The sequence below is a fragment of the Lepidochelys kempii genome, chromosome 3 (genome assembly GCF_965140265.1).
Source record: "Lepidochelys kempii isolate rLepKem1 chromosome 3, rLepKem1.hap2, whole genome shotgun sequence".
Taxonomy (NCBI): Eukaryota; Metazoa; Chordata; order Testudines; family Cheloniidae; genus Lepidochelys; species Lepidochelys kempii.
The window spans coordinates 5,924,566-5,941,753 of NC_133258.1; the positions used below are offsets into that span (position 1 = coordinate 5,924,566).

Here is a 17,188-nt window from a genome sequence, read left to right on the forward strand (position 1 = left end):
TACCACACAGTTATCGGTGATGCTTTAAGATCTGACATGCCCTCTTCTGTAATGGGAACTACAATAGCTTGGCCCATCCCTCTGGAAAGCTACAGAGAGATCTATGACCTGCTTTGTCCTTCTGGCTTCCTTAAGCTCTTCTAATTCAGCCACGAGACAAGTTAGAAGCAGCAGGGCATTCGTCACGAAAAGAACAGGCAGTTCCTGCACTATCTGGGCCTGACTGACATCTATCACTGACAGCCCTTCAGGGAGCTCCGTTTGTGATCAGCAGCGAGCGGCCGCTATTCTTGTCTGATCTCTGGATTTAGGTCACATCCCTGGTTTTTATTCCCTTTCCCAAATGTACTTGTACCCGGCTCTAGTCACTGGCCAAGGCTGAACTCGTGACCCGACTTATGGGGACATCATCTTATCTCTAGCTGTCATGCTCTGTAGCTACAACGCCTCCCCCTCTCAGTACAGGCATTCCCTCCAGGAAAGGACAGACTTCTCTAGAGCCAGAACTAGACTTCTAGCACTAGGGCTGAATTTGGCCTTCAGAACCCTTTATTTCCCCAGGAGCCAGGCCCATAAATCAGAGCACAGAATTTACACTAGGACGTGTACGTATATGGACGCTCCCCTTCAGCGTCAGTGACTTCAAGCGGTCGGCCACCTGCACTCCGGCCGGAGAGCGGTCTCTAATCTCCAAGCTGATGCTAGTGATCATGGTATCATTCCCCCTGGGTTGAGACAAGGGAAACTGTCTTCAGTGGCAGCTGAGTGCTCCACACCCCGGAACCTCAGGCCATGAGCGACTTGCTCCAGGTCATTCAGTGAGTCAGTGACGGGGTGGGGAATACCAGCCAGGATTCCTGACTGTGTCTCTTGCCTGAAACCCTAGCCCTCTGCGCACTTCCAGCCTCTAGCAGAACAGTCAAGCAAACCCACATGGCTAATTCTGATGAAGCTACTAGTCTCCTGTGGCCACGTCTGCCTGAAAGGATGGAGATGCAGCATTAAAGCATTTAATAAGCAGCAGGTTTAAAACAAACAAAAGGAAGTATTTCTTCACACAACGCACAGTCGACCTGTAGAACTCCTTGCCAGAGGATGTTGTGAAGGCCAAGACTATAACAGGGTTCAAAAAAGAACTAGGTAAGTTCATGGAGGATAGGTCCATCAATGGCTATTAGCCAAGATGGTCAGGGACGCAACCTCACGCTCTGGGTGTCCTTAGCCTCTGACTGGCAGATCCTGGGAGTAGACAGCAGGGGACAGATCACTCAATAATTGCCCTGTTCTGTTCATTCCCTCTGAAGCACCTGGCACTGGCCACTGTGGGAAGACAAGACACTGGGCTAAATGGACCCTGGGTCTGACCCAATATGGCCGCTCTTATTAAAGCTCTGCTCTCCCAAAGCTCTCTTGCCCTGGGATAAGGATTTCAGTCACATTCTGAAAAGGCAGCAAAGCGTGAGAAGGAAGAGGGAAACCCTTTGCTCATGACACACTGGATTCACGTGCCTTTCTAACTGCGCCGTAAAGAGGCTTTGACGGGGAATTTGGAGGGTGAATGCAGATGGCAAGCATGGCAGTCTCGATAGTCACAGAAATGGCCGTGCAAGCTTCCTTGCCACGGCCCTCCCAATGTACCAAGCACTGACTGAGGAGGCGGGGGTGACAGGAGGTCAGCCTCCATGGCCCACTTGCTCTTTGGTGTCTCGGTTACTAAGGGGACCAGCTGTGGTGGTGGCTCTGTGATTTGGGCACCCATCCAATAAAAGCTGACCGGAGCTCATTTTATAAAGGTCATGGATGGACACTACCTTCAACCACCGGAGGCTGGATTTGAACCAGGGACCTAGAAGTGAAAGGAGTCTTCTACTGTACAATGAATCAGAGAAGCGGCCCCAAGAGTCAAAGACCTTCCTGAAAACTGGTCCGGGATATGAACTAAAGTCTGGCCTGGTGCATGTCCAGGGGAGGCAGGGGACACTTCCCCAGGGATCCCTGCTGGAGCGAATCCAAACCCAATTCTTGATCAGCTTCCAGTGTGTCACCTGAGAGAGGTTCCCTTTCCGCAGGAGGGGCAGGGAGAGAAGAGAAGTAAATTTGTCCTCACCCAGCTTTCCCAGCGTCTAGAGCGTGGTGCAGAGAAGGCAGTGGGACCTTGCTCATTATAAAGAGCATGACCTCGGACCTCTGATAGGTGGGGAGGGTGCTGGCAAAGGAACCTGAGAAGACAGACAGCACTAAGACCATGCAAGACCGTCAAGGTCAACCTGCAGGAGAAACACACGCCCAGTTCCCATTTCCACAGCAGACGCCCGCGCACCCATCTCTGCCCTCAGCGGTCAGTGAGCATCCCACACAGAACTGAGCCCTGCACGTCCGTTTACCTACCCCACGACACGCCTGGCCAGAGAGAGCCCCCAGGCTGAACCTCAGGAAGAGCACCAAGGGGGCTTCCTCCTCGGATTGCCGCGAGCGGGATCAGCTGGGTGGCCCACCGGCATTCATGGGCAGTAGCAGAGGTTGGGTAAGTCATCACCAGCACACAGCTCAGGCGATTAGCGTTTGGTCTTGACAGGCGTCAAGCAGGACCCTTTAGCCCCTCAGAAAGCCAAAAGCGGGGGAAAGACCCACCTTAATCAGCACCACACAGGCAGCAGAAGTGGCCTTCAGAGCAGTATGCTCCGGCATATCCTGCTCCTCTCAGCCCCGGGCTTAGCAGCACACAGGGTCACCAGGTCAGGGGTAAGTACGTCCCGGCGTAGGGAGGGCCAGAACCTGCCCAGCCAGGGCCGTTCCCTCTCCTCCTCCCCCTGGGACCGCACCACTGGGTTTGCTCAGAGCTGTGAGTGGAGAATCCGCCCCGGCAGGGCTTGGCTACAGCCGGCCTGCCAGGGCTAAGCAGCAGGCAGGCTGGCTGCAGTGCCATTCCCAGCGGAGAGAACAAAAGTCCTGAGGAGCTTAGGCAGTGGCCTGCAGCAGCTTCCTCGCTCGGATTTCTCCGTCTCCCCTCATGTCCCTGCCCTACACTCACGCCCCTCCTTGAGGGAGGGGTAGGGTGAACAGAGCTCAGATCCACCAAGAACAAGGACTCCTCAGGCAGAAGGCAGACAGCCAAGCCAAGCCGGCAATGGGCTACCCCTGCTGCTGCGCCTCTGATTCACTGCTCAGACTAGAGGCTCCTCTGACGGGCAGGCCTGGATCAGCAGCATCCTGCCTCTCCACCTGGGCACCTGGAGACAAAACGATCCTATTCCAGCAGTGTAAAGGCTGCGGCACAAATTAGAACTGCAGGGAGGCTGGTACCTCGTAGTTAGCTCATGCCCACTACCTCTTACACTGCTCCCAAATCTCACAAGGGCAAACGGAAATCTCCGCCTATAGCCAGAATCTCTTTGCAGTTCCCTGTGTTCAGCCTCGGAGATGAGGCTGTGTTTGGGCATTCTTGGGTGGATACTGCCCTCCGCTGGTATTTCTTTGTCATTGCTAGACAAGTGTTAGCCCACGAAAGCTTGTGCTCAAATACATTTGTTAGTCTCTAAGGTGCCACAAGGACTGCTCATTGTTTTTGCTGTTCCTCAATTCATCTGTACCACCAAGCTAAGGACAACAGCTTTTCAATCATTTGTTTGCTCTGCACCTCGGTCCTGATTTTCAGCCCCTCCTGACCATGCACCCCTCCCATCAGGATGTGAGTCTGTGATGTGGACAAATGGGAACCCAGATGACAGATCCATCCAAGTCACAGCCACTTATGATCTAAACTGGATCCAAACTTCTGCCAAAGTATCGATTTCCTATAGGAAGCCAATTCACCCCTCTGGGAAATTTACAAATGAGACATAAGTGAAATAAATGGCAGGATAAAGAAGTGGGTGACAATTCCAAGAAGCTCCCGAGTTTGTGTTTTCCACTGAGCTGATTGGGAAAACCGAGTTGTTATGCAAGGTCTTGGAAAAAATTTTGAAGGAGAAAGTAGTTAAGGACATTGAAGTCAATGGTAAATGGGACAAAATACAACATGGTTTTACAAAAGGTAGACCGTGCCAAAGCAACCTGATCTCCTGCTTTGAGAAAGTAACAGATTTTTTAGACAAAGGAAACGCAGTGGATCTAATTTACCTAGATTTCAGTAAGGCATTTGATACCGTGCCACATGGGGAATTATTAGTTAAATTGGAAAAGATGGGGATCAATATAAACATTGAAAGGTGGATAAGGAATTGGTTATCAGGGAGACTACAGCGGGTCCTACTGAAAGGTGAACTGTCAGGCTGGAGGGAGGTTACCAGTGGAGATCCTCAAGGATCAGTTTTGGGACCAATCTTATTTAATCCTTTTATTACTGACCTCGGCACAAAAAGTGGGAGCGTGACAATAAAGTTTGCGGATGACACAAAGCTGGGAGGTATTGCCAATTTAGAGAAGGACCGGGAGATCCTACAGGAGGATCTGGATGACCTTGTCAACTGGAGTAATAGGAATAGGATGAAATTTAATAGTGAGAAGTGTGAGGTCACGCATTTAGGGATAAACAATGATCATTCCATTATCGGCTCAGATGTCACTGTCCCTGAGCCTTTTCCCAACGCCACTGCTGCACTTCCCCCTTTGTCTCTAGGGCCTGACCCCAAGCCGAGTCTGTGGGTTTCAATGCAGACTCACAAGTCAGGCTGGATGTACACTTCCCTGGTGTTCCCTCGTGTTAGAAAGAATCTTACTCAGGATGTGGGAACATCGGTCAATTAGATCCCGGCAGACCTGCCCTGTAACTAGAACTGTAGGGCTGGCTCCTCCTTGACTAGCCGATTTTGCTCCTCGGCATGATATGTGATTTGGATAGTTTCCTGTTTTATGGGTCTGGTTTTCACAACCATCAGATCACCCCTGTCCAGCCCGACCGACAGCAGCAGCAAACGACTCCGCCCTTATCTGAACACGTCCTTGTTAGCAGAGCAGGCCCCTCCGGCCAATGGAGGACGCGATGCCCCCACAGCGCGCGACCTGCATACCTGTGGTCTTGATAACGGCCTCTTGGAACATCCTCTCTTCATGCTCCTTGATGATCTTGGTACTGATGACAGCACAGTCATAGCTGCCTGTCAGCTCGTAGTCGATGCTCAGGCGGAGCTGCCGCAGCAGAGTGTTGAACACTTCCAGCACAGTCGGTCCTGAGCAGGGCGGAGAGGGCAGGCAGAGGCATTGAGCAATACCACCACCGAGCTCTTACAGTGCTTAAAGGTCAGTCTCATTACCCCCAATTTACAGATGAGGAAACTGAGGCAAAAAGAGAGGCAGGGACTTGCCCAAAGTCACCCAGCAGGCCAAGGGCCGAGCCGGAATTGAACCAAGATCTCCTGAGACCCAGGCCAGCGGTCTAGCCGCTACACCACATTGCTCCCATTCAGCCAACCCTGCTACTCCTACTGGGACATGCAGCCCCACTGTAAGCGAGAGGGGGCTGGTCACACTAGGATGCAACCTGACAAAGAAGAGGACATCCCAGGCTTATGGTCCTTGCTCTTCAGACCCCCAACAGAGACACAGGGCCAGAGTGGACAGTGCCACAAACTCAACCCTCCCACCAGTATGAACCTCACACATTACCTCTCACATCTACACTAGCAAAGATCCCACATCCGAGGATCATTTCCGAGAGCACAGTCTGGGGTTTGCCAGCACAGATGGGACCAAACGGTGCTAGTGATTTGTTAGCAATCTGAAGTAAAGCCCTTGTTAAACCCAACTCAACTCAACGGGGAGTTTGGCCCCTGGGGTCTTTATGACTGGGACATAAGTCCCCACCCCGACACATCCCACAATTGCAACCACTGGTTCAACTCCCACAGTGGGCGGTGCTTGGCCAGACGGGACCCCGGCTGCTGCCACCTTTGACCATCCTGATCATGTCAGATGAGCCAAATGATGGAGAAAGCCAACAGCCCCAAGCAGCGCTCCCTCCATTGCCACCACGGAGACTGGGGGTAACAGCGATCTGGACAAAGCTCTGATGTAGGCAAGGCCACGAGGGAGGGAGTGGGTCAGGTTTTCAAACAGGCTGAGCCTTCACCTAACTCTGCTCCCATCAAAGGGGAGTATGATCACTGACTTTTCAGGGAACAGACCTAGGACTACACCGAGCGCTTTGGAAAGCCCTGGCCAGCATGGCTTGGCAAGGTCGCTACAATGGTCTGATGCCATCTGCACAGGGTTACAGCAGTTAGGGGCTCCCCACATAACACCGCAGTGCTCCAGGGAACTCCCCCAGAAGCTAAAGACCATCACAAACCTCCCTTGCTTCTGCTCCGACTGCAAGGCGCATTTCTTTGACTCGCTCTCCCTAACACAAATACAGAGAAATGCGTGTGTTGAAAACCCCCAAATCCCCTACAACCCTAACAAAGCAAGCCACTCCCTGCAATCACGTCTGCCTGTGGGGAGAGGACAGGAGAACAAACAGCAAGAGAGCTGCGCAGTCATGCTGCTGAACGCATGACCGGGAGGGGGTTAGATACCACGGGGATGTGAGATCCTAGCGAGAACAGATGAAACAAACAGACTAGAACACGAGAGAGACAAGGCAGGAGAGGTGACCTCTTTTATTGGACCAATTTCTGTTGCGGAGAGACAAGCTTTTGAGCCACCCTGAGCTCTTCTACAGGTCATCGTCTCTCTAATATCCTGGGACTGACACGACTCCAGCTACGCTGCCTACAGAAGAGAACACGGCAGTTTTGCTATGGAGATGCACTCCGTCGCATAGAGTTGTCCAGGCTTCAAGGTGCAGAGCATGCTGGGACTCAGGACTCTGTTCCCAGCTCTGCCCTCTACCTGCTGTGTCATCCTGGGCAACTCACTTCACTGCTCCATGCCTCAGTTTCCCCTCCCATCCTTTCTGTCTCATCTATTTTGATTGCTGGCTCTTTGGGGCTGAAACCATCTCTCACTGCGTGTTGGTGAAGCGCCTAGCACAAAGAGATCCTGATGTGCTCCTATAATGCCAACACCTACCTGGTTTCTCCAAGGGTCTGTGTGTTTCTGATGCACCTCTGGCCTGAATACATGTGACCACATACTTGTAAGGAATATAAATACAAGAAAGAAAGACACAGAAAAGATGCGGGGGGGGGGGGAAGGAAATGTATGGAAAAACAAAGCCCAGTACAATCCTGATGTGAACCACCATCTCTAACAACCTGCCCGCTCATCTCCTTGTTCTACTGACCCAGTCTCATTAGCTGCTTTTTGCCGACCTTAGGTCACACGGTGAGACAGTGCCAGAAACTGAGCCGAGGAGCTCAACTCCCAGTCCCCTGCAACAGGCACTAGCCAACGCTCCCTGGCCTGATGTGCCTGAGACACTGAAGCTCAGAGATGGGAAGCCCACAGCCCCAGGGAATCCAGGATTTAAGAGCGTCTGATTAATGGACAGAACTAAGTCATCTGCGTTTATGTCACACTGTGCGTCAGGAGGCCAGGAGTGCAAGGGGTACCGAGCCCAGGACTCCCGGGTCTAAGCAGCAGGAACCCCCCTGGCCCGGATTCTGCGATTCTACAGCTCGAAGCAGGAGCGCTGAGCACAAGGGAATCCACACGTGGATGTGCTGTCCAAATGCCAGCAGCTCTCCCTTAAAGCCCATAATCCCAGGCTGCGTGTGCTCAGCTCACCCCGTAGAACCAGCCAATCCACCAGCGCCTAAGGCCAGCTGGGCTCAGGCAACATAAGGGGCACCTCCCTCGTCCCACTCGGCTGCTGCCAGAGGTGGGAGCAGGAGCAGGCCTCAGGTGTAAAAGCCTTGCCGGGGAGTCCGCCTCTCCAAATGCACCACCTGCCGCTCTCAGATCTTTCCAGCCGGGAGTCGGAACAAACCTAAATCAAACCGTTCTCTCCCCGAAGCTCGGACACTTCCTGCTCTCTGACCTGGTGCCCATGGTGCCAGCTGCTGGCAGTGCAAAGGGAAGCAACGAGCCAGGCTGAACCATTCCCTGTTGGCACAGTACTGCGGGCACCAACAATCCATCAGCCCAGTGTCTGTCTGTCTGCCTGCCTCATTTCCTTCCCAGTTGCGTAGGGGTTTTATCCCCAGCTGGCATCTCGATGTGCTGGGTAACTGCTGGCACTTCTGCAATGCCCCGTCCCGTCTAATGGGTCTCGAAAGGAAACTGACAAATGCTTCCAGTTGCTACAGTGCAGCAGCCTGCACTGGGCCAAGCTTTCGCCATGGCTCCTGGAGCGGCCATTTCTGGCTCCTGAGAACCCAGCTCCCACCGTGCCTCTCAGATCAGTTACTGCTGCAGGCCCCAGCCTGAAGGGAATCACTCCAGCCCGGCCGGGAGCTCCAGCCTGGAGAGGCAGATGCAGGCTCAGCCGCTGGAGGGACGGGGAAAGCCATGGGAGTGCCCTCCGGCCATGATCGGAGGCTCACTGGACTGGGTCCCTTCCTTACCCACTGATCCTGAGGCTGCGATGACAGCTGCCTCCGACAGGACCTCCACGATCCCAGCCCGCACCGTGGCTGCACTCTTGCTGTTGGCATCCAGGTGTCCCAGGAGTTGCTGGATCACCAAGTGGGAATGCTGAGGCTGGAAGGAAAGCAGAGAGTGAGCCACGCTGATAGACGGCTGCTGAGCCGGGCCGACCTTAGCGGTTTGGGGGCAATTCCTGCCTCGGACACCAGCGCAAGAAAGGAAGGCCTGACAGTCAGCACCTGGCAGATGACACCCATGCGAGGGCAGAATCCAGCCTGCTTTCCCATAGCAGCACCACCTCTGCAAGGAAGGCAGCGGAGTTAACTGGAAGGCACACAGAGTGCGGGGTCACTTCTGCACAGAGCCTTTCCTGACCGCACAATGGTGGCCATTAAAAATGGACGTACGCAGCACTGAACTATTGACCTGTGTGTGTGGAATCTTCCATACCAGGCCAAATTCTGTGCCTGCCTGCGGCCTGTGTAATCCCACTGACGCCAGGGAGATGGCAGCAGGAAGGTGAGTTGAGGAAGAATTCTGTGGCCAATCCCGCAAGTGCTGAGATCAATTTAACACCTGTGAGTGATAAATGTGTCACTCCTAATGGCACCCACTACCTTGGCTTGGAGAGCTCAGCGGCTCGTTTCATGCTCACATTAGCACGGCCACAGACATGCAGGTATGACAGGTCCCCTGGAAGGACAGAATCAGGAACCTTCAGCACCAAAAGCACTGGTCTCTGCCACTCGATCTCAAGGGGACCACCCTTAACGAAGGGAAAGTAAGAGGCTGGGTCCAGCCAGTAGAAGATGCGCTCACACAGACTGCACCAGTCTATTTATGGAAAGAGGCACAGGGAAATATACCATGGAGGGAACAACCTTCACTGTCCCAGGAATACACCTGATGCCTTAACAGGTCTTTTCAAGCTACCAAATAGAAATGTACGTGCAGAATGGAAACATACTTACAAAAGTCTAGTGCATGGAACTTTAGTCTGGAGATGTTCATATAGGGGAAATGATTTACAGGGTTTACATATGTATAAAAGCCACTGTCATGATTAATCCTGTATGCATGGGTGTTGTAACCGGGTCAGTCCCGGGATATGAAAGAGATGAAGTGGGGGAGGTCATATATCTTTTAGTGGACCAACTTCTGTTGGTGAGAGAGAAACTTTTGAGCCACACAGAGCTCTTGTTCAGGCCTGGAAGAGGTACTGAGAGCGTCACAGATAAATACAAGGTCAAATAGCTTAGCATTGGTCCCTTATAATATGTGCTTACTATTTATGCTAAACTATCCATTCAATCTTGTATTTCGCTGTGACGCTCTGAGTACCTCTCCCAGACCTAAAGAAGAGCTCTGTGTGGCTCAAAAGCTTGTCCCTCTCACCAACAGGAGTTGGTCCAATAAGTGATTAACCCCAGGTATTTATGAAGGGAGAATGTATTGATTGTGTATCCTTCAAACGGACCCTAGTGAGTTACTTACGCCCAGCATTTAGGTTTTGTAAAAAAAATTGATTTTATAAAACCTAATCTAAAGATAATGGGCATCGTGCAGTTTACAAGATAAAACATGCAATGAAAACAGGTGCCTTTCCTAATGTAAGCATTCCCCAAGGACAGCAGGGCTGAGCTGTCAGGAGAGAGCCATAAATCAAAATTAACGAGAAACAAAAGTGACACTGACATCTTTGGTACCCTATCACTGTAGTAGCAAAAGACTTATCCTGACAACATCACTGTGAGGCAGGACAGTGCTACAATCACCATTGTAAGGATGGGACACTGAGGAACAGGGAGGCTAAGTGACTTGTACGTGGTCCCACAGGAAGTCAGTGGCTGAGCTGGGAATTGAAACCTGGTCTCCGCAGCTAATGCCCTAACCACCAAGCTGTCCTTCCTCTCCGTTTACCCAGCTGTGCAGAGTGGAAAAAGGATAAATAACCAATGCGATGGGTGAAAAGTAAATGGGCTAAGTGACAACAAAGAAGGGAAGCAAGATGACAATCCAGACAGAAATATATTTTCATTGGGATTCAAACAAAGAGATCATGGAAACATTTCTAATTACCTCAGAATTTCTAGAATCCTGTTTTCTAACAAAACCTAAATCTGGGGCCTAACTCAATCCAACAACGTCACCTGAAAGGGGAGGGCTTCAGAGCAAGAAGGGGAAAAAGATAAAGCCCAGAATCATAGAATCATAGAAACGTCAGGCTGGAAGGGACCTCAAAAAGTTGTCAAGTCCAGCCCCCTGCACTGTGGAAGAACCAAGTAAACCTGGACCATCCCTGACAGGTGTTTGGCCAATCTGTTAAAAACCTCCAATGACAGGGATTCCACAACCTCCCTTGGAAGCCCGTTCCAGAGCTGAACTCCCCTGAGAGCTCAAAAGTTTTCACTTAATATCTAACCTAAACCTTGCTGCAGATAAAGCTGTCTGAGGACATGGAGAACAATTGATAATTATCCTCCTTATAATGGCTCTTAACATATTCGAAGACTTATCAGGTCCCCTGACAGGCTTCTTTTCTCAAAACTAAACATGGCCAGTGTTTGTAACCTTTCCTCACAGGTCCTTTGATCACAGGTCCTTTTTGTTGCTCTCCTCTGAACTCTCTCGAATTTGTCCACGTCTTTCCTAACCGGTGGCACCCAGAACTGGACACAGTGCTCCCACCGCAGTAGTTCAGCAGCACCAAGCAGAGCGAGACAGTTACCTCCCATGTCTCACATACGACGCTCCCGTCAATACACCCCAAATGATATTATCACTGGTGACTCGTATTCAATTTGTGACCCATTATAAGCCCCAGATCCTTCTCAGCAGTACGACCCCCTAGCCAGTTATTCCCCATTTTGTAGTTGTGCTTTTGATAGTTCCCTCCTAAGTGAAGTACGCTGCACTTGTCTTTATTGAATTTCATCTCTTGGATTTCAGACCAATTCTCCAGTTTGTCAAGGGGGTTTTGAATGCTAATCCCGTCTGCAAAGTGCTGGCAACCCCTCCCAGCGTGATGGCATCTGAATACTCTCCATTCCATTTTCCAAGCCATTAATGAAAAGACTGAATAGCCCTGGAGCCAGGATACCCCCCGTAGGGCCGTACTGGATACATCTTCCCAGTTTCACAGCAAACCAGTGACAACTACTCCAGTCTTTCAACCAGTTGTGAATCCACCTTATAGTAACTTCATCAAACCCACATTTCCCTAGTTTACTTATGAGAATGTCACGTGGGACTGTGTCAAAAGCCTCACTGAAATCAAGGTATAGTGAAGTTTTGGAATAGCCTCCCAAGGGAAGCATTGGGGGCAAAAGATCTATCTGGCTTTAAGATTAAACTCGATAAGTTTATGGAGGAGATGGTATGATGGGATAACATGGTTTTGGTAATTAAATATTCATGGTAAATAGGCCCAATGGCCTGTGATGGGCTATTAGATGGGGTGAGATCCAAGTTACCCAGGAAAGTATTTTCTGTAGTATCTGGCTGATGAATCTTGCCCATATGCTCAGGGTTTAGCTGATCGCCATATTTGGGGTCAGGAAGGAATTTTCCTCCAGGGCAGATTGGAAGAGGCCCTGGAGGTTTTTCGCCTTCCTCTGTAGCATGGGCCACGGGTCACTTGCTGGAGGATTCTCTGCTCCTTGAAGTCTTTAAACTACGATTTGAGGACTTCAATAGCACAGATATAGGTGTGAGGGTTTTTTTGTAGGAGTGGTGGGTGAAATTCTGTGGCCTGCGTTGTGCAGGAGGTCAGACTAGATGATCATAATGGTCCCTTCTGACCTAAATATCTATGAATCTATGTCGAAAGCTTCCCGCCCAGTGACTAGGCCAGTGACCCTGCCAAAGAGGGAAATTCAGTGGGTTTGCCGTGATTTATTCCTGACAAAGCCATGCTGGCCATTCCTGCTAACCCTATTCTCCTCCAGAGGCTGACTGATTATTTCACAGTTTGTTTCAATATCTTTCCAGTATCCTACACACGAGGGTCAAATTCTCCCCTCACTTACCTCCAGGCAACATCTTGCTAAGCCACTGGGGCTCCGTGGGAGTGACTGAGCGCAGAATTTGACTTGTATCGTTTTCTCCTGTCTGCACAGTTTGTGCTTAGCCTCGGGCGGCTCCTTTCCCTTTCTGCCGAGACAGGCGGCGTGCACTGATGTAACGGCAGCAAGCTGGAAACGGGTAGCTCCCCATGGCTCCCTTGACAAGGTTTTTCCACCATATTGCCATACCACTTAACTCAATGGGACGATGCTTTGCACTGACAAACAGGGAAAGAATGGCTCCCCAAGGAGAGAGACAGGCTGTATTCTGGGTCCCCCACACACACAGTCCTCTAGAGCGGCGTTTTATTGGCTCGCAGAAAAGGGTCGCTAGCCCTGGCCAAATTCCAAGGCAGGTAATTGACCTCTGCCTAGGTAACAGAGGTCCCCTGATATAGCAATTGTGGATGGGACCCCCTAGCCTAAGGCATTACTTCTTGTATCTGCAATGCCCTGGCTGTCCAAGACAGGAGATCTTGAGGCCAAATTCTGGCTAGCCCCAAGTGGGTGCACAAGGACGGGCTCCAGGAGTTGGCCAGAATCCCATTAGGAAGCATAGTCCCTGCTAGCCACTTCACATGCAGCAGCTCCCTGAAGAGGGCAGGGCCATGGTCCTGTTGCCTGAACCGGCTAGCACAGCTGGGACTCTGCACTCCCACTCCAGCATGAGCACCCCAGGAGTTCTGGCTGTGTCAGCCTGAATTCCTCCTGGGAGCTCCAGCCTCATGATAGGCCTTCTCTGTCCTTCTCCAGAGTGCAGGGCAGGATCCTGACACCCAGCACAGCGAGGGTCTCTCATTATTTGCTGCACCGGGCTGCGAGTGTGTCTAATGAATGAGGAAAGGGAAGGACAAAGGCAGCAATAAGACAACAAGGATTCAATGCATTCCCCAATCCTACAGTCCCGACTCAGGCAAACTCTCACTGACTGAATAACGGGTTTAGGATCAGTCACTAGTGCCACAGGTAAATCATGGAAGTAGTATGATCTAGCGGTTAGAACACAGGACTGGGAATCAGGAGTTCTGAATGGCCTTGGGCAAGTCACTTACCCTCCGTGCCTCAATTTCCCCATCTGTAACATGGTGGTAACAACCTCCCCATCTTTGCAAGGTACCGTGTAAGGGCAAAGTATCAGTATTTATATGTTGATGTAATTTGCAAAGAACCATCTGATAGCAAATCTCTGTATTGACACATACAGAGAAATTCCAGGGAATTACCCACAGGGTCTTATATAGAGTGCAACAAATCTGCCCATCATTGCCAGAGCACTGCATGCAGTGGTTACTCAGACTTTCACAGCGACAACAGGGACAGAAGCTAGATCCTTCTCCTCAAAAAGCACAGGCCTTCACCACAGTTAGCAGCACCGGGCCACTGACACACAAGTTGTGCAGTTCAGATTCCTCCTAGCAGAGAGCAATGGGGCATGCACTCACAATTCATTACAGGACTGAAATGACACAAAACGCCATCTCTCCAGCGGCTCACCTGAATGGAGTACATGATGATCTTAAAGCAACGAATAGCAAACGTCTTTGGCTCCCAGAGCGAGTGGTTGTCTAGATGGCTTCAGGGAAAGGGAAAAAAAAAAGAGAGAGAGAAGAGTTAGTTTAACGATTACAGAGGCTTGTAGACTTGCTGGTACGACAAGCAAAGGCATCTTTTCCCTTTGCTCAGAGAAAACAGCAAACAAACAGCGTGGGAGGCAGGTGACACAGAAGCAGTCAGAGCAGGGAGTGAGAGGAGGCGGAAGAGCAAAGATCGGGAAGGGGGAGCCGACGTAGAATTGCAAACTGCCAGCTAAAGCTCAAACCCTGTAAAGAGCTAATTTGTCTGCCTTTTTCTGCAATTCCCTCCCAGGCCCAGGAGTTGCTCACTTTCAGGGGTTAGTCCACAACTGTGCTCACTGACTTTGCTTCTGTATGGCTGGGACGGGGACCCAGGAACTCCTAGGTCTTTATCCCAGCTCTGCCATTCAGTCCCTCTGTAACCATGGGCAAATCATTCAGCTTTTCTGTGCCTCAGTTTCCCTCCTCACCAAACTGGGGCTGATAGTAGTTACCTGCCCACTAGGGGAAGTAGTTGTTGGGAGGAGGAGATTACCAAACACGTACACAGCCTAGGTATTGGAACAAATTCACTGCCTCCGGGACATCAGAGCTGCCATTCTGCTCCAGGCTGCAGCCACTGACTTCAAAGCAGCAGCAGAGATGGAACTCAGCTCATCCTGATCCAGAAACGAAGGTCCCACAGCCACTTGAACTAAAGGAGAATCTCCGCTGCCCATAAGCAGTCTAAGGTTTATGACACACAGCTGAGTAGATCTGATCACTAGATGATTACCTGTGCCATGAATTCCCTCTGAAGCACCTGGCATTGGCCACTGTTGGAGACAGGATACTGGGCTAGATGGACCACTGGTCTGACCTAGTATGGCTGTTCTGATGTTCTTATGATTCCATTACATACAAAGCGACACTAAGGGTATGTCTACCCTACAATCTTAAGTAGACCTATGTTAGGCCGATATACAGCTACTGCAGTGGCTGATGTCCACATGACCCTCCTTCTGTCGGTGGCGCATGTCCTCACCAGGAGCGCTTCTATCGACTGAAGAAGGGCAGTGTGGGGGGCTGAGAGCCAGGGCTCTTAGCTCCACGCAGCTCCTCACCAGCTGCCCCCCAGGCTTCTCACCTCCTCCACTCCCAGCCAGAAGCTGGGATACAGTAACCCAGGGCTTCTCACTTCCGGCGAGGAGATCTGCGCCCAGAGTCCAGTCAGCTGCCGTACTCCCCATGGGGAGCGAGGAGCCAGGACCCCAGGGGGCAGCAGGGTTCCCAGTGGCAGCTCAAGCCAGGAGCCTGGGTGGCAGCTTGGCTTGGAGTAGAGACCTGGCAGCAACCGGGCTGGGGAGCCAGGAGCCAACTTTCTCGTCAATTTCACAGCTCCAGCTGAGCCATGAAATTGACAAGACAGCCAACAGCAGATGTAAGGAACACAGTGTTTATACAGACACTGCCTCACCCTAACTACACCAACCTGAGCCCTATGCCTCTCCTGGAGGTGGAGTTATGATATCGGTGTAGTAGGGCACTTACATTGGTGGGAGCAACCCTGTAGGGTAGACTCTGACATAGTTAGGTCAACATAACCTGCCTTATGTCGACCTAACTCTGTAGTGTAGACCCAAGCCTCACTAATTCACGGCAATATTAGTGTTCCTTATTATCAACAATACAAAAGGGTCCCCCTCTGGGACAAAAGGGGATGAGGAAACGAGAACACAGACAGCCAGAGTGTCCAGCCCAAGAGAGATGCAGGCAGGGTGGAGGGACAATCACCTGATCAAGTGACTTACATGAGAACAGGTTTGATGGCGTTCTTAATGTTACCATAAGCCGCTCGCCCCAGTAACTCCCGCAGGCACCTTTCTGCCAGCTCAGTGGGACTCTCTTTCTCCTTTTCAGTTGCTTGCAGGGGAGATGGAGAGCGGCTGAGAGAGAGGGAAAGAGAGATTAAGCCTCCTCTGTACAACCCCTCAGTACAGCAGCAATCAAGGAGACCGATTTTCACGCCCTCATTCTCCCGTGCCACAACGCGACGCTCTCGCTTTCTTTCCAACGCTGCACTCCCAGCGGTGCCACTCCTCCGCTGCGAAGGACGCCAGCATCCAGAATATAAAAACCGCCCTTTGGAACTGGAAATCTGGGCCCACAATGAGAGCCATACTGCCTCCCTACATGCCAGATACACTAGCGGCTCGTCCCATCTCCTTGCAGTATGCCACTGCACCATGCAGAATAGAACTGCTGTGCTCTGCTCTGCTCCAGGGTGGCTGCATTTCAGTGCTCAGCGAAGGGATTCCCTGTGTGCGGTGAACCTGTTGACCAGTCTGGGCTCCTTTGACAGGAGAGATGATCTATAAACAGAAGGGATGCTGACTATTGGACTCCGCCCACGTGGACCTCTCCCACCCGCGCAGATCCTAACATTTACCAGCGTGGCACAGCTCAGATGTACCATGGAATGGAGGCAGACAGTGGGAAATTCCTCTGTTCTGACAAATTAGGGCTCCAAGTAAAAGAGGGCATTTGATTCAGGGTTTAAGAGGTGCCTAGTTTATTCTGCAATGGGCCAGTAGGGGGAGCTCCGACTCTCCCCTTCCCCACCAAAACCACCGATTTGTGCTTTATACACTCAGCCGGGAGTAACACGCTGGGGTTATTGGAATCGAAGATCCAAGCTCCTGATGAACCTAAACAGAGGCTGTCACACAAACCCCGTCCCATCTCCAGCTGGCCAGAACGCTGCGCTCTGTGCCATCAGACTCTGAACTGGCCACGCTGACTCTGAGAGGTAGGATGGCACAGCGGTTAGTGCTAGATTCAGAATTGGGACCCCGGGTATCAATTCTCTGGTCTACCAGTGACGCCCTGCGCGACGCTGGCAAGTCGTGTAGTCTCTGTGGCATGGGGACCACAGCACTGCCCTACCCCACAGGGTGCTGGGAGGGTAAATACAATGAAGATTGTGAGGTGCTCAGATATCCTTAACCAGCCATTCCTGACCTCTGGGCTAGCTCGCTGCTATTTATTATACCTTGTAGTGAACCCCCCAGCCCCGAGGCTGCTCCAGTGGGCTCAGACCCCAGC

General features: G+C 51.4%; 1 protein-coding gene across 8 annotated transcripts in view; it reads right to left on the reverse strand.

Annotated features, from left to right (window-relative positions):
* The window catches only part of EFR3B (EFR3 homolog B), a 153,394-nt gene that overhangs the window by 24,651 nt on the left and 111,555 nt on the right, over window positions 1–17,188 (reverse strand). For 7 of the 8 annotated variants that reach the window (XM_073335563.1, XM_073335560.1, XM_073335559.1 and 4 more), the window contains 5 exons: window positions 15,895–16,029; window positions 14,025–14,103; window positions 8,445–8,580; window positions 5,010–5,168; window positions 2,108–2,219 (listed from right to left, as the gene is read on the reverse strand). In XM_073335563.1, coding sequence (XP_073191664.1) covers window positions 2,108–2,219; window positions 5,010–5,168; window positions 8,445–8,580; window positions 14,025–14,103; window positions 15,895–16,029 — 621 coding nt within the window. The remainder of the gene's footprint in view (window positions 1–2,107; window positions 2,220–5,009; window positions 5,169–8,444; window positions 8,581–14,024; window positions 14,104–15,894; window positions 16,030–17,188) is intronic. The other variant, XM_073335564.1, reaches the window with a different exon arrangement.